Below are 23,801 nucleotides of genomic sequence, written 5' to 3'. Positions count from 1 at the left end.
AGGCCTGGAAGACCCCATGCTCTGAGCTGGAACCTCAAAGGGCCACACACCAGAAATATGGGCGAGATAGAAGTAGACCAGCCTTCACAGAAAACCAGCCCAGTTCCGCATTCTCTCAATTTCCAGCAGGACTGCAGTGACCTAGGATTGCCTAGAACATCCTCTCTGGAGGAAGATATTGCTCCTCGATTTATTGCTACAATATTGCATATACAATATCTGGAAGTCAGGCAAAAATAATAATGACAAAGATACAAGACCGCATCATTGTAAAATGAAAAAAAATAGAAGTCAATAGGACAGACCAAAAGTGGATCCTGAAAACAGAAATATAAAGACTTCTGTCACGCAAGAATAGCCTGAGGAATGAACTGAAGTGTTGACACTCTGCTCAGCAGATGCCAGCTCGGGGCAATGGGGTGAGGGAAGTGGGAAAGCAAGACAAGATCAATGAAGCAATGGTATGTGGTATATGACTTCACAGTCAGCTAAGCGTGATTTTAGCCTACTCTATGTAGGAGCCATTCTTATTTCCTTTAATTTCCTAAAAAAAGAAAAATATATATTAAAAAAGAGTGATTTTATATTTTTCAATGGTTGAAACATACTCAAAAGAATCGTATGTCAGCCAAGCACAGTGGCTCACACTTGTAATCTCAGACTTTGGGAGGCCGAGATGGCTGGATCATGAGGTCAGGAGTTCAAGACCAGCCCAGCCAACATGGTGAAACCCCGTCTCTACTAAAAATACAAAAAAAAAATTAGCCGGACATGGATACATGCCTGTAATCCCAGCTACTCCGGAGTCTGAGGCAGGAGAATTGCTTAAACCCAGGAGGTGGAGGTTGCAGTGAGCCAAGATCGCGCCACTGCACTCCAGCCTTGGCAACAGAGCAAGACTCCCTCTCAGGAAAAAAAAAAAAATCATATGTCAACACATGAAAATTATATGACATTCAAATTCTGGAATCCACAAAGTTTTCCTGGAATATAGCCACACACACGTTTGGCGGCTTCTCACAGGACAATGGCCAAGGTGAGTTGTTATAAAAGAGCACGTATGGTCCACATAAACATTTACTAGCTGGTGCTTTACAGAAAAAATGTGCTGACCCCTATGTTAGTGCCCCCTCTTCTCAATGAGCTGCAAATACAACCAACTGTTCAGCCAGCACATTCACTAGGCATATGTAGCTTTTCCAGAAGGTTTGCAAGAAGAAACTACACCATAAAATAGTCCAAGGAGGAAAGAAAAAGGGAGGAATAAAAACACTCAGTTCCCTCATGTCTCCTTGTAAAGTGGTGAATGTTCATACCACAGGGAATTCACACCCACACTCGCCACACCTTCCAGGCTGTGTCACTGACTCCTTGTAGGCAGTCAGGAAGCCATACTCCAACTCTCTTGTGTGACATCACAGCGGAGACTGGAGCCGAAGGGCAGCTCACAGGCATGAGTCAACCAAGAGGGACACAGAGAGGCAGCTAAGGAATCTATGGGGTTGGACGAGGTTTATAAATACACTTTTAAAATAACTACCTTTAATAGGGTCAAGCAATTAAAAGATCCTATTAACAGCCAGGCACGGTTCACGCTTGCAATCCCAGCACTTTGGGAGGCCAAGGCAGGCGAATCATGAGGTCAGGAGTTCAAGACCAGCCTGGCCAATCTGGTGAAACCCCATCTCTACTAAAAATACAAAAAATAGCCAGGTGTGGTGGCAGGCACCTGCAGTCTCAGCTACTCAGGAGGCTGAGGCAGGAGAATTACTTGAACCCAGGAGGTGGAGGTTGCAGTGAGCCAAGATTGTGCCACTGCACTTCAGCCTGAGCAACAGAGCAAGACTCCTTCTCAAAAAAAAAAAAAAAAAAAGATCATATTAACAATTCCAACACAGAAGTTTCAACTAGAAAAAAGTACCTAAAGTGGCAGTTAAAGAAACTGTCAAACATTTCAAACTAAACATTTTAAAGGGATGTGTTTAATATAATTATACCTCAATAAAGTTGATATTTTTTAAAAATGGAAATTCTGGAATAGAAAAATACAATAATAAAATTTAAAACTCAATGGATTTGATTAAAAACAGATTGGGAAGGCCTGTGCTTCCTCCACCTATAAAGGATTAATTTTGTAGAAATTACTTCCTTGCTATAATCAACTAGAAAACGGGACAGAATATACCAAAAAGCTGTTACCAAAAACTGGACAACAGAAAGCCCAGAGCTGGGATCCCTCAGAGAAGCAAAACACTGCCCAGAAGCAGCTTCCAGGCTGCAGCACAGGAAAGGGGAACCCAAATAGAGCCCAAAGAACTTGCTGAGCTCAGGAGACAGATCAGCTATACGTAGGCCAAATGACAAGAATACAGCAAGCTCCAGAGATGAGTCGAGGGGCCCCTTGAGTATCTGTCTGAGTACTGCTCTGAGCATAGGTTAAGAAAACTACAGAATACTGGGGAAAGAAGCACTAGAAAGTAATAAGCAGCATCACCATGATGCACAGTCTTGGAAAAGCCTGTGTTTCCACAAAGAAGGACAGAAAGATCTTCTCATACACCAAGCATCAGGTGGAGTCCTGAGAAGAGTATTGCCTTCGTAATATGGATAAATGAGCCCAAGGGTAAAGGCTGTGTGGATCAGCCCTAACAAACCTCAGAATCAAGCTTTGAAAACATCAAACTGACCCCATGTAACTTTCATGTATGGCAGAACAAAACTAAGGCTCTTTAAAAAAATAAAACAAAATCCTGCACAGAACATAAAATTAACGTCTAGCATTCAATCAAAAATTAGCAGGCATACAACCACGCTCCCATAACTAGGGCAATCAATCAATAGAAATGACAGAATCAATCAACAGAGATGGATCTAGAAGTGATCAGAGATTACGGAATTCACAGACAAGGACATTAAAACCTCTCTTACAGAAATGCTCCCTATGCTAACAGAAGGAAAGCATGAATGTTATAAAGAGTGAAACAGAAGATATAAAAAGGACTCAAATGGAATCTCTAGAAATGAAAATACAAAAGTGAAAATTGTGATGGAGGATATTAACAGAAGAAACACTGCATAACAGTTACAACCATAATCTACAATATCTAAGCACATAGCTATGCCATGCTCTCTCCCTTAACACTCATGCAGTCTAGGTTTAACAAATAACTGTTTCACGCCCATCATCAGTTGCAGGTTGATCTACAGTCATCCAGTTGTCCAAAGATCTTTCTCCACTCCATTCCTAAGGAAGGGCTCATGAGAACAATACTTCCAAAGTTACAGCTCATTGAGAAGTTTACATGTTTTTCATCTGAAAAGTTGGTTTTGCTAGAACAAAAAATGCTTTACTCACATTTTCTTTTCTTGAGTGTCTTAAACAGGTTACTCAATTTCTTCTTCATAAAGAATTGTCATCTGCTGGGCTCAGTGGCTCACTGCTGTAATCCCAGCACTCTGGGAGGCCAAGGTGGGTGGACTGCCCGAGCTCAGGAGTTCAAGACCAGCCTGGGCAACATGGTGAAACCCTGTCTCTACTAAAAATATAAAAAATTATCTGGGTGTGGTGGTGCACGCCTGTAATTCCAACCACTTAGGAGGCTGAGGCACAAGAATGGCTTGAACCTGGGAGGTGGAGGTTACAGTGCGCTGAGATAGTGCCACTGTACTCTAACCTGGGCAACAGAGTGAGACTCTGTCTCAAAAAAAAAAGGAATTGTCATCAAAGTCCTATGACTAAACCCTTTTCCTTAAAAAAAAAAAAAAAAAAAAAAAAAAACTAGTATTACTAGTCTTTTCCAAGAACCAAAGTTAAAAGTTAGTTCTTTAAAACACCAGGCCAGGCACAGTGGCTCACGCCTGTAATCCCATCACTTTGGGAGGCTGAGGCAGACGGATCACGAGGTCAGGAGATCGAGACCATCCTGGCCAACATGGTGAAACCCTGTCTCTACTAAAAATACAAAACAAATTAGGCGGGTGTGGTGGAGTACACCAGTAGTCCCAGCTACTCAGGATGCTGAGGCAGGAGAATCGCTTGAACCCGGGAGGCGGAGGCTGCAGTGAGCCAAGATCACGCCACTGTACTGCAGCCTGGTCGACAGAGCCAGACTCTGTCTCAAACCAAAAAAAAAAAAGAAATTCTTCTAGTCCCTCCCGCACTTTCCATTAAACACATTTCAATTGTGTTATAGAAACACAAAGAGGAATCTAAGAGATATTTCATTAAACATTCTAGGATATTTCTGCTAGTTAACAATATGAAAGCTGGAGTTTTGAAGACTGCCTCAGTGAGCTCTTTTTTTGACTGCCTGATTGAGTTGGAGAAGCTCTGCCATCAAAACTGCTCACAGCCTAACACTATAAGACAACTTAATATGAGCACAACAGAAAGGTTTGAAATTCTCATAAGCTGGAACACTTCCACAAAATTTATAATGGATAAAGTTCATGTTGTAGGTTTTATTTTAAAAACGAAATATAAAAATACAGGAAAAGAGCTGATGTTATTATTATTACTACTATTATCTTAAGAGACATTGCCTCTTACTGTTGCCCAGGCTACAGTGCCCGGTGTGAGCAACAGCTCACTGTAGCCTCAACCTCTCTGGCCCAAGGGATCCTCCCACATCAGCTTAACAAGCAGCTGTGACTACAGACATACACCACCATCCCTAGCTAATGTTTTTTAAATTGTAGATAGAGACAGGGTCTCACTAAGTGCCAAGCCTGTTCTGGATAGAACACCTGGCCTCAAGTAATCCTCTTATCTCAGCCTCCCAAAGCGCTGGCATTGCAGTTGTGGGCCACCATGATCGATCGACCTGATATTATTTTGAAAGCTGCCTATTTTTAAATCTTACAAGCAAATTGACCAACCTATGGGATTACAATTGCCACACGGCTAAATAAGCTAACATATTGCTAGATTTACTTGTTAGAAAATTTAATAATCATAGGTCATATGAAATATCATCTTCCCATGATACTCTTTGCTAGCACACCATGTCTGCTGCAGTGTGCTCAAATTTGGAATAATATTTCAAAAATGACACTAATCAATAAATGGCATTGGCAGACAAATGAAGAGTGGAAGACAGGAGTGGCATGGAGAAAACCTGGGGTGGATAAGAAGACAGGAATATGACCATGAAATTGGTCAGATGTGGATTTAGTTCCCTGATCTTGCTACCTTGTTCATCTTCACATTTCTTCTAAAAAACAGGAATACTATAGATAATAACCGAACTCTCTGTAATGCTTTCAAGAGATTACAGGTAGCATTCCTACTAAAAGTCCTAGTAGAGTAGATGTTCAATTTATGAATGTTTTATCTGTTTCAGGAAGCAGATTTTGGGCAAACCAGTTTGAAAACTTGTACCTCACTGGTCTGGCTTACACATGAAACAATTTTTGTGGTTAACGGACAAAGTGCTTCAAACTCACTACTGTATTACATTTTTTAAATCTCAAAAATACTCACCTTCACCAAAATCTTTTAATAAGATGCGGCACAAGATTCAGTTAGTCCATTCTCCAGGTGACCAGCTTCATAAGCACTACAAATAAGTGAAAACAACACCATTTACAGAGGAATGAAAAAAATAAACCCGTTACCTTATATGCCAAAGTCTGAATCATCAGCCGCCATGGATATACACTTTTGACTTCTTTCAGCAATTAAAAAAATCAACATGACCACAGTAAGGGGTTGAACAGAAACTTCAGGGGGAAAAGGAAGCAGATTTAAAAATGCTCCAACAGACCAGGCACAGTGGCTCACATCTGTAATCCTAGCACTTTGGGAGGCTGAGGCGGGTGGATCACCTGAGGTTGGGAGTTCAAGACCAGCCTGACCAACATGGAGAAACCCCGTCACTACTAAAAATACAAAGTTAACTGGGAATGATGGCACATGCCTGTAATCCCAGCTACTTGGGAGACTGAGGCAGGAGAATTGCTTGAACCCGGAGGGAGGAGGTTGCAGTGAGCTGAGATCACACCATTGCACTCCAGCCTGGGCAACGAGAGAGACTCCATCTCAAAAAAACAAAAAACAACAACAACAAAAAAAAACTCCAACAGACCTGTGAACACCACAATAAAGACTGGCCAGAGATTTCCAACATATAGACTATATAGACCAGATACACAATGCTTTCTGTGACTGAAGTAGAGAAAGAGAAGGGATATGTACCCAGAGACCCACAGGTTCAATGTTATTGCACTCCACCCTGTACTTAAAATCCAACTTCCTGGCCAGGCATGGTGGCTCATGCCTGTAATCTCAGCACTTTGGGAGGCCAAGAGGGGGCAGATCATCTGAGGTCAGGAGTTTGAATCCAGCTTGGCCAACCATGGCCAACATGGTGAAACCTCGTTTCTACTAAAAATACAAAAACTAGCTAAGTGCAGTGGCACACGCCTGTAATCCCAGCTACTCGGGAGGCTGAGGCAGAATTGTTTGAACCCAGGAAGCGGAGGTTGCGTTAAGCCAAGATTGCGCCACTGTGCTCCAGCCTGGGAGACAGAGCAAGTCTCAAAAAAAAAAAAAAAAAAAAAAAAAAAGAAAAATAATCCATCTTCCTACAATTGCATTCACAGCTATTAGATTTGACACAGACCTGTATACTTGGTGAACTGTACATTAAACAGTTCTGAAATACTGAATGGCATTCCAACTTAAAATGACTTCAGATTAATCCAAATTAAAGCAACATTAAAACTCAAAACAAATACTCAACATCAGGAGTCTAATCAAGGGCCAAACATTTGATTCACCCACTACTAATACTTGTACTTGTATGAATTAGTTCAACCCAAGCAAATGTCTTTTCCTACAAGAATGATAATATTCCTCATCATAACTGTAAAACAACATTTAGTGGTCACAAAAAGTCAATACAATAAAGGCCCTTCTGTCCGGGCATGGTGGCTCACGACTGTAATCCCAGCATGTTGGGAGGGTGAGGCGGGTGGATCACCTGAGGTCGGGAGTTCGAGACCAGCCTGACTACCATGGAGAAACCCCATCTTTACTAAAAATACAAAAAATTACCCGGGCATGGTGGCACATCCCTGTAATCCCAGCTACTCGGGAGGCTGGGGTAGGAGAATCGCTTGAACCTGGGAGGCGGAGGTTGTGGTGAGCCAAGATCGCGCCATTGCATCCAGCCTGGGCAACAAGAGCAAAACTCCATTTCAAATAAATCAATAAATAAAAAATAAAGGCCATTCTTGCTGTAGAGCTCCTAATGTTTGGGACTAAAACAAAATAAAATACAGCTGTGAATTTCTCAATGCTCATTTTATCATATTAATAAATCATAAGACTGCAATTCTCCTCATGTTCAGTATATATCAGAAGTCTAACCACGTGAAGTAAAATGAATGGGCAAATGTTAGGTATCCAATTCAACAAAACGAGACTCCTAGACAAATCCACAAAATACATTTCCGTATTTTTTTTTAAATACCAATCATTTTATTTAGATAACAAATTAGTTCACTGTTTAACAGTTACCCAAAAACTGTGGAACAAAATAATTACAATGCTCCCCAAACTACAGTCAGAGAATAATGCAGGAAATATTCTCATTTCTATTCTGATCAATTTTATAAATTAAAATAAAAATTAACAGCACACACACACACACACACCCACACCCATGCACACACACAAGAATCATACCATATGAATAAAGATCAAACTGTTCTGTTTAGAATGAAAAAGACAAAAGAACTTCTTAGAGGATGTGACTAAGATGCCAGTGACTTACTGTGTATATATAGTCTAGTGTGGATATACATTCAGCCAGAGTACCCTTAAAGCACTACCAGAACAGATCATCTCTCATTCTGTTACTGATTAATCCACCTGCAGACAGGGTGGTGGTGTGCCTGGTAAACTAAAATGGAACTGAATCATGGCTTTAGCCTTATGACAAAATATACCTCAGGGTAACCAGGACTTCAACAATGAAGTAGACCAGGTCAGATGGCAAGACAGACTCCCAAACAGACAAGAAGGCACTTTTCTCCAGAGTTTGGTGCTAGCCATAACCAATAATTCTGATTTTCTCTTGCTCTGATCCCAAATTTAATGGCAATCCCCTCTCCCCCAAAGTAAAAATTCAACAGTGACAAAGAGTTATTAAGCATAATTAATACTTAAAAGAGATTAGGAGTCTGAGAGATGGTGAGGATAAATATCAGGGAATTTTTTTTTTTTTTTTGAGAGAGAGTCTGGCTCTGTCACCTAGGCTGGAGTGCAGCGGCGTGACCTCGGCTCACTACAACCTCTGCCTCCCAGGTTCCAGCAATTCTCCTGTCTCAGCCTCCCAAGTAGCTGAGATTACAGGCAGACACCACGACACCTAGCTATATATATATTTTTTGTATTATTAGTAGAGATGGGGTTCACCATGTTGGCCAGGCTAGTCTCCAACTCCTGACCTCAAGTGATCTGCCTGACTCGGCCTCCCAAAGTGTTGGGATTTACAGGTGTGAACCACCGCGCCCAGCCAATATCAGGAATTTTTTGGTAAATGGTGGTAAAACAACTGGACATCAACATGGGGGAGAACAAAACTCCGTCTCAAAAATTCAAAATGGAACAAACATCTATATGTGAAATCAGAACCAAAAAGCTCCTAAAAGAAAACACAGGAAGAACATCTTTGTGTCCATGGGGTACACAGAGATTTCATTAACTGATCGATTGATCGAGACAGGGTCTTGCTCTGTCACCCAGGGTGGAGTGCAATAGCGCACTCATAGCTCACTGCAGCCTTGACCTCCAGGGCTCAAGACATCCTACCACTTCAGCCTTCTGAGTAGCTGGGACCAGACACACAACACCACACCCGTTTCCTGGAGTTTTTTGGCATTCTTTTTTGTTGTGTAGAGACAACGTCTCCTTTATTGCCCAGGCTTGTCTCAAACTCCTGAGCTTAAGCAATCCTACCGCCTCAGGTTCCCTGAGTCCTGGGATGATAGGCTTGAGCCATCACACTAGATTTCTTGAATAAAACACAAAAAGTATGAATCACACAAAAAAATTGATACCCCGTCTCTACCAAAAAAATACAAAAAATTCTCTGGGGAGCCTGGGAGGCAGAGATTACAGTGAGCCAAAATTATGCCATCGCACTCCAGCCTGGGTGACAGAATCAGACCCTGTCTCAAAAAAAAAAAAAAAAGGGCTACGACAACATGGCAATAGGATAGAATAGACTAGTGATGTTTGAGAGAGTAGTTTAGCAGAAAACAGGTAAGAGGATTTGAACCCAGAAAAGAAATTATAACAAACACAAACTTAATCTTAAAAGCATTGAAACATTTTTTTCACTTGGAAAGGACACCTGAAACCAGTTTATACACATACATGGTCACACAACTGCAAAACAGCCTTTCCTGTAGGAAATCTCAGATCATGTATGCCTGCTGACACACACACTAATTTCTATATGTATGTACATCAATGTTATAACTACTACTCAAAATGTCATTTTTAAAATTCCTCATTTCCTGAGTTTATTTCTTTTAGAACTTACAAAAATAACATACCTTTTTAGAAAGGCCAAGGTCCCCCTTCTTGGGCATAAATCCAGGGTCTAAATCTTTGGATTCAAGAAGTTTCTTAGTTGGTTTTCTTTGACATTTACTTTCATAAAGTCCTGAAATGCATGTATCTTTACATTAAATGATTTAGAAACTGGGCACAAGTTAATTTTTTAAAAATCTGTATACCACACAAAATGAATGTCAATGTTTTTGATGTTTTCTCCATCATCTTATGGGAAGAGGCAGGAAGGTAATTTGATTATAAAATATTAGTAAACAAAACAAGTAAATAGTTCTCAATGCAAGCACAAACTAATGTGAGGGATGTGTGTGTTGACTTTAAATCATAAAATAACTAAGGGAGAAATCAAAGGGACAGAACTATCTTTATAACAACTGATTTTTGGGAGGACAAAATAAGGAGAAAAGGAGTGAAACAGAGCTTGAATAATGGTCATAAATGGACCAAACTTACACTTTCTGCTCTGCCCCTAAGTAAATAAAATTCAATAGGTAAAAGATAATTCATAGGATGACTCAAGAATTATATAAAAGAGCTGACTTAATAAATCGAGTTTGGCACATAATAGGTACTGAAACAACAACTATCTTTACTATTCTTTCAAAAATCTTTTTTATTATACCCAACTAGTTTAAGCACAATTGGAATCATTTCTTTAAGGAACAACATCAAAAGCTCCTGTTGATAATGTAAAAAAGTTACATCCAAAATTTAAAGGGGTACAGAAAAGAGGATTCTTCCCATTCCTTGACTGCCTATAATATTCAATAGTTACAAGGTGAATTAGAGACAATGTGTTTAGATTCAACTCTCCCCATGTGATATATAAAGAATGATCAAGTGAGAAGTAACTGGTAATTAACTTCGAATGAACTGGTAATTACTATGTGGTCAGGTATACAACATCATACATTAATACATTATGATCTCCATTTTATAGATGAGGAAACAAGTTCAGAGACTAAACAACTTCCCAAGTAACACAAGGACTGGTGGAGCCAGCACTTGAAGCATAGTGCTTATTCCACTAATGTGCGGTGCCCCTCTTGAAGCCCTGTTATCCTGGTTGTAATTTACACAGTGGCTGATCAACAATCATGAAGAGCAACACTGGAGCAAGGAGCATAGTTATCAAAAATATGTCTTCTTGATAGCGTGCCACAATTCATAGTTAGTAACTATATCTAATTAGCCATCATTGTAAGTATTTCCCAGGACAAAAGGGAGTAGTTTATTGTATATAGATACTATGTTGGCTTTACATCAAAACATACTAAAATCTCCTGCTTCCTCTAATCATACCTGCTCAAATACTGAGACCCCAACCCCACCTTACCTGGCATTTTAACCAGCAATTCCTCAGACTCAAGGGCAGGCCGTGGAGAGACTTCCGGAGCCACAGGTACAGACAAGGTCAGCTGCGGCAACTCAGCATGTCCACCTCCAAGTTCTGACTGAGCCAAGGGGCCTTCCAAAAACGGAACTTCCTTTTTTTTTTTGAGATGGAGTCTCGCTCTGTCACCCAGGCTGGAGTGCAGTCGCAGGATCTCGGCTCACTGCAACCTCTGTCTCCTAGGTTCATGCCATTCTCCTGCCTCAGCCTCCCGGGTAGTTGGGACTACAGGCACCCGCCAACACGCCCGGCTAATTTTTTGTATTTTTAGTAGAGACGGGGTTTCACCATGTTAGCCAGGATGGTCTCAATCTCCTCACCTCGTGATCCACCTGCCTCAGCCTCCCAAAGTGCTGGGATTACCAGCTTGAGCCACCATGCTTGGCCAACGGAACCTCCCTTTCAAGAACCGGAGGCTCTTCCTTGGTTGAAATCAAAGAATTCTCGTCCACCTGCTTGTTCTGAGCACTAGATCGACCTCAGGCTAGAAGGCTTTCCTCTTCACAGCGGGAACTTACCTAAGAACAAAAAATAAAAATAGAGTCCACAGGCCAAAACTGTTGCAATTTAAGTGTCAAAAAGAATAACGCCCTTTAAAAGGAATGAAATTCTGACAAAGGCTACAAAAAGTGGATGAACCTTGAAGACATTATGTATGCTAAGGGAAATTACTTAGACACAAAGAACAAATATCATATGATTTCAAGTATATGAGGTATCCAGAATAAGAAAATTCTTAAGATAGAACACAGAATGGCAATTGCCAGGGGCTGAGCAGAAAAGGGAGTTATTGGTTAATGGGTATTGACTTTTAGTTTGGAAAGATGAAAAAAATTATTGAGATGGATGGTGGAGATGGTTGCACAACAATGTAACTGTGCTTCATGCCACTGAACTGTACACTTAAAAATGGATAAAACAGGCCCAGCGCTGTGGCTCACGCCTATAATGCGAGCACTATGGGAGGCCAAGGCGGGCGGATCACGAGGTCAGGAGATGGAGACTATCCTGGCTAACATGGTGAGACCCCATCTCTACTAAAAATGCAAAAAATTAGCCAGGCATGGTGGTGGGCACCTGTAGTCCCAGCTACTTGGGAGGCTGAGGCAGGAGAACAGTGTGAACCCAGGAGACGGAGCTTGCAGTGAGCCGAGATCATGCCACTGCACTGCAGCCTGGGCAACAGAGCGAGACTCTCTCTCCAAAAAAAAAAAAAAAGGGATAAAATAATAAAATGTTATATATATATATTTATATATATATATAGCATATATATAACATATATATACAAATATATATAACTATATATAACATATATAAATATATATAACATATCTATATATATAACATATATAACATGCAAATATATATAACATATACATATAACATATATAAATATATATAACATATACATATAACATATATAAATATATATAACATATACATATAACATATATATAACATATAAATATATATGTTTTAACCAAAATTAAATAAAGAAAACAATGAAGTTGACTGAGATACACTGAAGCTATAATATTGATAAGTCCACAACAGTAATTCAAAGGCAGGGGAAAAGACTGCTCTAATGTCTCCAATTAAAACAACTACTAATGAACTCCTTAATGTTACAATTGGTAATTAATGGGAAAGAAAGAAGCACTTATTCTGCCTTTCAAGTATTTCAGGACAATAATAGAGTCCAGTTAATGAAAGAGACTATCACTTAATAAAAATAGAGAAAATAATAAAACCTGAAAGTCTGCATTTTGTAACCTCTAATAAAATTATTAATATAGGTAAAGATCTTCAACTGGCATTTTCAAGAAACCATCAGGGAAGCTGGGCGTGGTGGCTCACACCTGTAACCCCAACACTCTGGGAGGCTGAGGAAGAAAGATCACTGGAGCCCAGGAATTCCAGACCAGCCAGGGCAACACAGTGGGACATTGCCACTACAAAAAACTTGTTGTTAAAAATTAGCCAGGTGTGGTAGTGTGCACCTGCGGTCCCAACTACTCAGGAGGCTGAGATGGAAGGATTGCTTAAACCCAGGAGGTCAAGGCTGCAGTGAACCGTGTTCATGTATCTCTGCACTCCAGCTTGGGCAAGACCCTGTCTCCATTTTAAAAAAAGAAAAAACAAACTGTCAGGGAATGGCTGATGGGAATAAAATATTCCTTTTTTTAACCCTCCATATGCAATATGTTACACATTATCATCTCTGGTATAGTCTAGCTAAAAATGTTCAACTTCAATCTATCAAACTGATAGGTTCTATCTTCCACTTCACAGAGAACAGGAGATAGAGAAAATCTAAGTGACACCTATGGGGAAGGAATTACACAAATATAGAGAAGTAGATAACTTTACATGTCACTCTCTTAAAGACATGATCTTGATCAGGAAAAAGAGATTGCTCTGAATTCAAAGGGATTTGAGAACCATAACAACCAGTTACAATGAGTAGTCCTAGACTGAGACCTGGTATGAATAATCCAAAGGTAAAGGTTAGGGGATAACTGGTGAAATCTGAAAGGCAGTTGATGTCAGATAAACAGATCTTATATAAGATGTAAGTCTGTTAAATTGATTATAAAGGAAAATGTTCCATTTTTTAACTACATATTAACCTATGTAGGCGTAGAAGGTCAAAATGTCTCTAAATACTTCATTTTAAAAAAACCGAATTAAAAAATAAGACAAATAAGATGTATTTATTTTTGAAATTAGGGTCAGATTATATATATTTCACTTTATATCCCATATTTTTACTTAAGATTAAATCATAACAATATTCCTAAGTCATTAAATACTCTTTGAAAGCAAAGAGGGAAAAATATATACATAAAGAAATATAATATGTAGACTCATTTATATATTTCCTGAATAACCACTAAATCCTAAGTACTGTGCTAGAAGCTGAGAATAAAAAACAAGATCCCAGTTAAGGAAATTACTGTTTCATGAAGCTGAAGTATGACACTGAAGATAAAATTGCAGTTTCCTAAGGACCAGTGAAAGTTTGCCGAAATTTTGCAACACACCTTGTGCACCTGCTCCTGTACCTTCTTTTGTTTTTTCTTAGGAGTAAATATTGGATCATATTCTTCTGTATATTCCAAAAGCCACTTGCTTGGCTTCCTAAGGCGTTTCTTCTCTGACCGCACAGCTAAAAGATGATAAACAAGTTCAATATTAATCCAAAAGTTTCAGGAAAACCCACTGTTTTTATGAGACCATCTGGTACTCCCAAAAGTAACCAGATGGGAAACCACATAGTAAAATAGACTATGGCTTAAGATGCAAGAGGCACAAAATGGCTTATGTTTTCTCATATGCAAAAGGAACTGGGGGAGACAAAAGGACTTGTGTTACCTTATATACACATACAACAGAATATACGTGGCCCATCCAATATTAAGGAAAAGGTTAAATTTAAAGCCAGGTCTTATAGTCACTGACACCTGTACATATAAAGCTAATATATACCTAACAAAAATATAGCATCTAGATCAGGTAAACGGGTAAAATACATCTTGAGTTACAGGTTAAGTATGCCTTATCTGAAATGCTTGGGATCAGAAGTGATTCAGAATTTTTCATATTTTGGAATATTTGCATACACATAATAAGTTATCTTGGGGATGGGACCCAAGTTGAAACAGCAAACTCATTTACGTATTATATACATCTTTTATACACATAGCCTGAAGGTAATTTTACAAAACATTTATTTTCTACATTACACAAAGTTTGTGTACAGTGAACCGTAAGAAAGCAAAACTGTCATTATCTCAGCCACCCACGTGGAATATCTGTGGTTGTTTGGCATTACCATCATTCCTGCCTCTGAATTTATATGCTACTGATAGGCAAACATTTCCTTACACTTATTCACACATAAGTACTTAACAGTAAAAATATGACATACCCTTAACACAGTGAGAAAGTAGTGTGTTCAGGGTAGCTACGCAGCACAGCAGCATCACTAGAATACTTGTACCGGCTGATAAAAAACAGTAATAACAACGTCGGGCTTTGCGTCTCCATCTATGATGCTGTGTTTTGATTAAAAGGTTACTGTAAACTGTTTTATTTTATAAGGTAAGCAGAGGCCGGGCGCGGTGGCTCACACCTGGAATCCCAGCACTTTGGGAGGCCGAGGTGGGCAGATCACAAGGTCAGGAGATCGAGACCGTCCTGCCTAACACGGTGAAACCCCGTCTCTACTAAAAACACAAAAAATTAGCCGGCCATGGTGGCGGGTGCCTGGAGTCCCAGCTACTCCGGAGGCTGAGGCAGGAGAATGGTGTGAACCCGGGAGGCCGAGCTTGCAGTGAGCCGAGACCATGCCACTGCACTCCAGCCTGGGCGACAGAGCGAGACTGTGTCTCAAAAAAAAAAAAAAAAAGACTTTCTAATCATATTGGAAATGTGTAACAAGGGCCAAGTACTGTGTATTAAACTTAATAAATCAAAACAACAGGCCCTCTAAGACATAAATGGTGCTTCACTGTATGTTTATCCGCCTAACCCATCACAGGAACTCAATTCAGCATTAAACTGGTTTTAGATCAAGACACTAGAACTCATGTTTAGCAGTTATTAAATTACAATTATTAAGAAAAAAACTTCATTAGGTAAAGTCCTTTACTCCAAAAAGTTTCTCTAAATACATAAACACTAATATAAAAACAATCATTAAAACAACTTTGCCTGAATCTCAGGATTTCAGAAATATGAAAGTACTCATCTCTCACCTCTCCCATCCACTTAAAATGACAAAAACAGACCATTATAGCTAAATCAAAGGAAATGTTTAAAGAGAAACAAACCCAAAGAGTAACTACACCAATTCTTGACCCAATTCTCTGTGCTCTGTCTTATGTAACATTACACTATGAATAACAATCCCATCATCCACGACAGCTTTTTTTTTTGAAACAGTTTTGCTCTCATTGCCCAGGCTGGAGTGCAATGGCATGATCTTGACTCACTGCAACCTCCGCCTCCTGGGTTCAAGCGATTCTCCTGCCTCAGCCTCCCGAGTAGCTGGGATTACAGGCATACACCACCACCGCTGGCTAATTTTGTATTTTTAGTAGAGATGGGGTCTCACCATGTTGGTCAGGCTGGTCTCCAACTCCTGACCTCAGGGGATCCACCCACCTCGGCCTCCCAAACTGCTGGGATTACAGGCGTGAGCCACTGCGCCCGGCCACACAACACAGTTCTAAACACTGGACTCTCATATCTACCAACACTCAATACCTGTTTAAAAAGAAAAAGAAAAATTAGGAAGGGGCAATAACATTTCAGTTTAAGTATCCATGATCAACTACTGCTTAACAGCCTACACGACTTTCGATGAACAGTCAAGGCAGATTACTTAATACTTAAAATGGTTAACCTTAGGGAGTAGTAAAATACACAGACACACACAAGATATTTCAAACACTTCTTTTTGCTGCTGATAAGGAGTTCCAAAAGTAGTTTTTCCAAGCCATTTCCAAATAAAAGTAGATTGGGTGTAAAGAATTGTCTATCGAAATATTACTGTTAGTATTTATTTAATAATGTCCTGACAAGCTTGCAATTACCACGTTAAATAAAAAAATTAGGATCTAAGGCCAACACTCTTTCCTCATATTCTTGATGTGAAAATCTGAGCACTGCTCTCAATAAGGAGTTACAAATACAAAACAAACAGCTCAACTGAACTAACTCTTCTCTCTCCAGAAACACAAACACAAGACCTCATAAAATGAGTGAGTTCCTAGCGGCCATAATTACTGCAACTTACTTCTCCAATTTTCCCCTCCACAGTTAACTCAACAGCTCAAAAACTATCAGTAACAAACAGCAGTCACCATGATATGGTTAGGAGTGTGGCAGATTTCTTAACCAGTAATAATAGGAAAAAAATTTTGCCTATTAATAGATCTCAAGTTTCGTGCACTTGCAAGAAACTAATTAAAAGGCAGCCGTGCACAATCTACAAAAACAGCCATAAAAACTGTTACATTTTAAGTTACAGGAAACAAACCTGCTCCTCTAATTCAGCAAGATACAACTGATCTCCCTTTACATACCCTAAAAAAAAAAAGCCTTACACAAGAAATTTAAACATGGAAGCAGAAACACACCAAGAAAAAGACATGTCAAACCTCACCTGTATGTCTGTTTTCGACCATTTGGAGTCAAGGCGAGCCTGGGCAGCCAAACAGAAAGATTCAGAGGGCATCTTTTTTCCAGCTTCCTCCCAGGTCTCAGGCCTGCAAGTAAACGTACATGTTGAAGACCTAACGCTTTTTAATAGTTTACAAAGACACTCCCGAACGGTTTAATGCAGAAAAGGAAAAAGAGAGCGAGAGAACAGAAAGGGGGGAGAGAAGAGCTGGGGAGGTGAGTGAAGGGGGGAGAGGGAAAGAGGGAAGAGATGGAGGGAGAGGGAGGTGGGGAAGGGAAAGCCTCCTTCCAAGGTAGGCAGGGTGTGCCGAGTTTCTGCACCACGCTGACAAGACCTTGAGGATGGACGGTCACAGGAAGCCAAGTCACAATGTCATCCCCCTGCCCTCAAATCGAAAAGGTACACACACACGACAGGGAGCCCATCGTTTTAACGACAAATGACAGCAGCATGAATCTGCCGCTTTACCCCACAGCAGGGCGCGTGCGTGAAACAAATCACTCAAAAGGATCGCCTGCAGAAAAACCCACAGCCGCCACCACTTGAGAGATGGAGAGAGGCCGGAGGCTGCGCCGCGGGCGGTCGGCGCAGGCCGCGGTGCGGCCGCCGCGCCCACGCCCGCCTCCGTGCTCCGCCGCCCGCCAGCCCCGCGCCCGCACCGCCCCCGCCACCGGCCGCCCAGGTGCCCCAGGCCAGGACCTGAAGCGCAGGGCCCGGCCGCCTCGCCCTGCGGGCGTCCGGACGCAGCCTCCCAGGAGCCGCTTGCTCAGCCGGCGCCTGCGATCCCGGCGCCTCTCGCGGCCCGAGGGGCGGGCCGACGCGGGACTGCCGCCCCCCTGCGTAAGGCCAATCGCAACGAGGCTGCTCCGCGGGCGCAGCCAATGGGGAAGAGGAGCCCTTCGCTGCTCCTCCCGACTCTCCCGCTTCCAGCAATCCCGCTTATCTTCCTACTTGGAGCGCCCTGGCCGCGGCCAAGGCCAACAGCGGGAGCCGGAAGGCGGGATTTCCGCCGCACGCACGCACGCCCTCACTCCCACGGAGACTGCTTGGCCCGGAGCGCTCTTAATCACGCGGCTGCGGGTGGTCGCGCTCACACAAACTGGAGCTATCCAGGGCGCGGGTCGAGTGGCGAGACCAGCTCCCCTGGGTATGAGAACAGATCTTTGTCTGGTTGGCTGACTCGGGCCTAAGAGCTTCCTTCCTCTGTGTTGAACTGAATGCAGCAGAAGTCTTGAGCAGATTACATGGAGCAGCTGTAGAAGCACGGTGCGGGGAATCAAAGAAGGAAACAGATCTCCAGCGACCACAAAATAAAATTGAAGAAATATAAAACAGTATAGGCCGGGCATAGTGGCTCACGTATGTAATTCTCAGCGCTTTGGGAGGCCGAAGCGGAAGGATCCCTCGAAGCCAGGAGTTGGAGGATCCCATGTTGCCAGACTAGGCAACATAGCAAGACCCCATCTCTAAAAAATAAAAATAAAAAAATTTAACAATTACCCAGGTGTGGTGGCACACACCTGTGATCCCAGCTGCTCGGGAGGCTGAGACAGGAGAATCGCCTGAGCCTGGGAGATCAATGCTACAGTGAACTGAGATCGTGCCACTGCACTCCAGCCCAGGCGACAGAGTAAGATCCTGCCTCTAAGAAAGAAAACTACCGGCCGGGAGTGGTGGCTCACGCCTGTAATCCCAGCACTTTGGGAGGCCGGAGCAGGTGGATCATTTGAGGTCAGGAGTTCAAAACCAGCCTGGCCAACATGGTGAGACCCCTCCTCTACTGAAAATACAAAGATTAGCGAGGTGTGGTGGGCGCGCGCCTGTAATCCCAGCTACTTGGGAGGCTGAGGCAGGAGAATCGCTTGAACCCGGGAGGCAGAGGTTGCAGTGAGCCGAGATTGCACCACTGCACTCCAGCCTGGGGGACAGAGGCTGCGCCACTGCAGCCTTGACTTACCGTGTTCAGGTGGTTCTCCACCTCAGCCTTGCCAGTAGCTGGGACTGCAGGCATATGCAACCACGCCTGGCTAATTTTTGTATTTTTTGTAGACAGGGTTTTGCCATGTTGCCCAGGCTGGTCTCGAACTCCTGGGCTCAAGTGATCCGCCCGCCTCAGTCTCCCAAAATGCTGGGATTACGGGTGTGAGTCACTGAACTCGGCTAATAGTAATGAACTTTGAACAGAAGGAAAGATGTTATTATTTTCTTGGTTATGTTTTATCTATATTTTCTAATTTTTCTAAACATGTAAAGATAAAATTCTAAAAACTCAGTAAAACCTCAGAACAAAAAAGTTAGAGTATAAATATTTATTTTAGTTAACTTGTACAAATTTGGTTTCTGGAAAAAGAATGGAATAGATTTTCTGAGAAAAAAAATCCACCACTTTGGCCGGGCGTGGTGGTTTACGCCTGTAATCCCAGCACTTTGGGAGTCCAAGGCGGTGGATCACCTGAGGTCAGGAGTTCAAGACCAGCCTGACCAACATGAAGAAACCCGTGTCTCTACTAAAAATACAAAAATTAGCCAGACCTGATGGCACGCACCTGTAATCCCAGCTACTCAGGAGGCTGAGGCTGGAGAATCCCTTGAACCCAGGAGGCAGAGGTTGCAGTGAGCTGAGATCGCACCATAACACTCCAGCCTGGGTGACAAAAGCAAAACTCTGTCTCAAAAAAAGAAAGAAAGAAAAGCAGACTGGCTGAAAGGATTAAAGAACAAAATATGATCCACCAATGTGCTATCTACAAGATAAACATTTTAAATACAGAAACAGATTGAAAGTAAAAGGATACAAAGATACAATTAAAATAGTAACCAAAAAAGAGCTGAAGGGGCTGTACTAATATCAAATGTAATACACTTTAAATTAAAGCAGGGCTGGGCATGGTAGCTCACGCCTATAATCCCAGCACTTTGGAAGGTGGAGGCAGAGAGATACTTGAGCCCAGAAGTTCGAGATCAGCCTGAGCAACATGGCATAATCCCATCTCTACAAAAAATACAAAAATTAGGCGGGCATGGTGGTACCCACCTGTGGTCCCAGCTATTTGGGAGGCTGAGGTGGGAGGATCATGTGAGCCAGAGAAATTGAGGCTGCAGTGAGCTAAGATTGGGCCCCTGCACTACACCCTGGGCAACAGAGCGAGACCCCGTCTGAAAATAAAAAAAATAAAAAACGGGGTTGAGAGACAAAAAAGGACATCCTTTTTTTTATTATTATTATTTTTTGAGATGGAGTTTCACTCTTGTTGCCCAGGCTGGAGTGCAATCGTGTGATCTTGGCTCACTGCAACCTCCGCCTCCCGGGTTCAAGTGATTCTCGTGCCTCACGCTCCCAAGTAGCTGGCATTACATGTGCCTGCCATCACGCCCAGCTAATTTTTATATTTTGGTATAGACGGGGTTTCACCATGTTGGCCAGGCTGGTCTCGAACTCCTGACCTCAGGTGATCCGCCTGCCTTGGCCTCCCAAAGTGCTGGGATTACAGACGTGAGCCACCATGCCAGCCGAAACCTTCATTTTAAAAAAGGCCGGGTCAGGCACCATGGCTCATGTCTGTAATCCCAGCACTTTGAGAGGCCAACGCAGGCGGATCACCTTATGTCAGGAGTTCGAGACCAGACTGGCCAACATGGTGAAACCCCGTCTCTACCAAAAATATAAAAATTAGCTGGATGTGGTGGCATGCACCTGTAATCACAGCTACTCAGGAGGCTGAGGCAGGAGAATTGCTTGAATCTGGGAGGCGGAGGTTGCAGTGAGCCGAGACTGTGCTACCACACTGCAGCCTGGGTGACAAGAGTGAGACGCCATCTCAAAAAATAAATAAAGGCTGGGTGCCAGATGTGGTGCATAGGCCTAGTTTGTTCACTCCTGTACTTAAGATATAAAACTCTAAAGAACAGTGGGAGGAGGGAGCTTCCCTCTAGAGGCACAGGAGCAGGCAAGTTGGTCCCTGAGCAGTGACTTTATAATAACATGTTACACTGTGTTTTTTTGTTTTTGTTTTGTTTTTTGTTTGAGACGGAGTTTCGCTCTTGTTGCCCAGGCTGGAGCACAATGGCATGATCTCGGCTCACAACAACCTCCACCTCCCAGATTCAAGCGATTCTCCTGCCTCAGCCTCCCAAGTAGCTGGGATTTCAGTCATGCAACACCACGCCTGGCTAATTTTGTACTTTTAGTAGGGACGGGGTTTCTCCATGTTGGTCAGGCTGCTCCCGAACTCCTGACCTCAAGTGATCTGCCCGCCTCGGCCTCCCAAAGTGCTGGGATTAGAGGCGTGAGCCACCACACCCGGCCTATTTTTTTTTCTTTTTTAGACAGAGTCTGACTCCGTCACTCAGGCTGGAGTGCAGTAGCGCAATCTTGGTTCACGGTAACTTCTGCCTCCTGGGTTCAAGCGATTCTCCTGCCTCAGCCTCCCAAGTATCTGGGATTACAGGCATGCACCACCACATCTGACTAATTTTTGTATTTTTAGTAGAGATAGGGTTTCACCATGTTGGCCAGGCTGGTCTCAAACTCCTGACCTCAAGTAATCCGCCCACCTCAGCCTCCCAAAGTGCTGGGATTATAGGCCTGACCCACCGGGCCTGGCCCTGTGTGTTGTTTTATGTACGTTTCTATATGTGTTATATTTCACAATAAACTAAATATTAAAACAAAGAATAACTGATAGCTATGCACAAAGGTATTTAAATTTCACCCTCACAAATAATTATTTTTTTTTTAAACAGGGTCTCACTCTGTTCCCCAGGCTGGAGTGCAGTGGCACCACCTTGGTTCACTGCAGCCTTGACCTCCCAGGCCCAAGTCGTCCTTCTACCTCAGCCTCCCGAGTAGCTGGGACTACAGGTGCACTCCATCACACCCGCCTAATTTTTGTGTTTTTGGTAAAGATGGGGTTTCACCATGTGGGCCAGGCTGGTCTTGAACTTCTGGGATCAAGGAATCCACCAACCTTGGCTTTCCAAAGTGCTGGTATTACAGGTGTGAGCCACTGTACCCGGCCAAGAATTGTTTCTTCTCCTTACCTAGGTAGAGACCTCTGCAGAAATGCTGGGAGATCTTTGGAGAGGGGAGATTTTTCAAATAAAAAATTTAATACTTGGCTGGGTGTGGTGGCTCACCCGTGTAATCCCACCACTTTGGGAGGCCAAGGCGGATGGATCACGAAGTCAGGCGATCGAGACCATCCTGGCTAACACGGTGAAACCACATCTCTACTAAAAAAAATATAAAAAGTGAGCCAGGCATCGTGGCAGGCGCCTGTAGTCCCACCTACTCGGGAGGCTGAGGTAGGAGAATGGGGTGAACCTGGGAGGCAGAGCTTGCAGTGAGCCGACATCAGGCCACTGCACTCCAGCCTGGGCGACACACCAAGACTCCATCTCAAAAAAAAAAAAAAAAATTTAATACTTTGGGATGCCAAGGCGGGTGGATCACGAGGTTAGGAGTTCAAGAACTGCCTGGCCAATGTGGTGAAACCGTCTCTACTAAAAATACAAAAATTAGCCGGGCTTGGTGGCAGGTGCCTGTAATCCCAGCTATTCAGGAGGCTGAGGCAGGAGTATCGCTTGAACCTGGGTGGCAGAGGTTGCAGTGAGCTGAGATAGTACCACTGCACTCCAGCCTGGACAATAAGAGTCAGACTCTCTAAAAAAAAAAAAATTGATCTAGTTCTAAACCTTATTTTGAATCCACCCATATTGCTCTGAAATACATTCATCTTTTCTGTGGCTAAAACCTTAAACCCTAGCCAGTAACTCGTATTGCACTTAAGGAAATCCAATCTTGCTGTGGCCCCTGAACAGGCTGCTGCTTGCCCATCATGGTGCCTCTAGTTTGTGTAAAATGCATATGTTATTTTATAATAAATCATACAAGGCTTTTTTAGTTCTAAAAGGCTATTATTCACTAGTTGCTGTGTGAATCAGTATTTCTGGGTGCATTAGAAATTATTAGAGTTGATGCCCAAGACTCATCTCCACCAGCACAGGGGAGGCATCTGCTTGTTTTATGGTCTGTGACTCTGGGCCTCCTTCTGCTGGGCTCAGTCTTGAGGTGGGTCTGACTCAGCTCAGAGCTGTGCACCCCAGCCGTCCTCCCCAACTTACATGAGTGCTCTTTAGGATGGAGCTGAACAGCGGCTTCTCAAAACCACTTGGCCCCATCACAGGCCCTGAGAACTGATTGGGTCACTCTGGTGGGCTCCCCAGCCCTAGCCAAGAAGGGTTTCTCTAGGGAGCCTGGCCCCCACTCATGAGACCTGGAGCCCCAAAGATCCTGACCAGGGGCCTGCCTCCTCCAGAGAGGGGCCACTCACCCCCACCAAGCTCCCTTCACAGAGACCCATCCAACAGAGCTGAGGAAAATCATGCCTCATAAATGAATAAATACATAAATAAGGATGCCGGGGGCCTATGGATTTTGTAATTCCTGAAAGAGGGCAGAGTGGCTGGCTCACAGCAAGCGCAGTAGGAGATACTGCTCACTGGCCAGGCTGTGCTCTGTCTCTTTGCAGGGAGCCCTAGGGGACAAGAAAAGCCAGAGGAGACCAGCTTGCCTAGAAGGTACCTCTCCACCCCTTCTCTGGAGTTTCTGGGACATGAAGCCCACCCGA

At 42.9% G+C, this 23,801-nt stretch overlaps 1 protein-coding gene across 12 annotated transcripts in view; it reads right to left on the bottom strand.

Annotated features, from left to right (window-relative positions):
• LOC134737554 (E3 ubiquitin-protein ligase HERC2-like) overlaps positions 1-17,972 on the bottom strand; it is a 40,827-nt gene extending 22,855 nt beyond the window's left edge. For 2 of the 12 annotated variants that reach the window (XM_063653256.1, XM_063653269.1), the window contains exons 1-3: positions 17,872-17,972; positions 17,155-17,257; positions 14,027-14,151 (exon numbers count right to left, since the gene is read on the bottom strand). In XM_063653256.1, the coding sequence (XP_063509326.1) occupies positions 14,027-14,151; positions 17,155-17,176 (147 nt within the window). In that variant the 5' untranslated portion in view covers positions 17,177-17,257; positions 17,872-17,972. Of the gene's footprint in view, positions 1-3,355; positions 3,537-5,482; positions 5,559-7,057; positions 7,175-9,567; positions 11,498-14,026; positions 14,152-16,101; positions 16,254-17,154; positions 17,258-17,871 lie in introns of those variants that run through there. The other 10 variants (XM_063653257.1, XM_063653263.1, XM_063653261.1 and 7 more) reach the window with 10 other exon arrangements.
• Positions 17,973-23,801: the final 5,829 nt, after the last annotated feature.

Source organism: Pongo pygmaeus, chromosome 16 (assembly GCF_028885625.2).
Source record: "Pongo pygmaeus isolate AG05252 chromosome 16, NHGRI_mPonPyg2-v2.0_pri, whole genome shotgun sequence".
Classification (NCBI taxonomy): Eukaryota; Metazoa; Chordata; class Mammalia; order Primates; family Hominidae; genus Pongo; species Pongo pygmaeus.
Note: the sequence above shows the minus strand (reverse complement) of the source record. Positions and strands in the feature narration are given on the sequence as shown.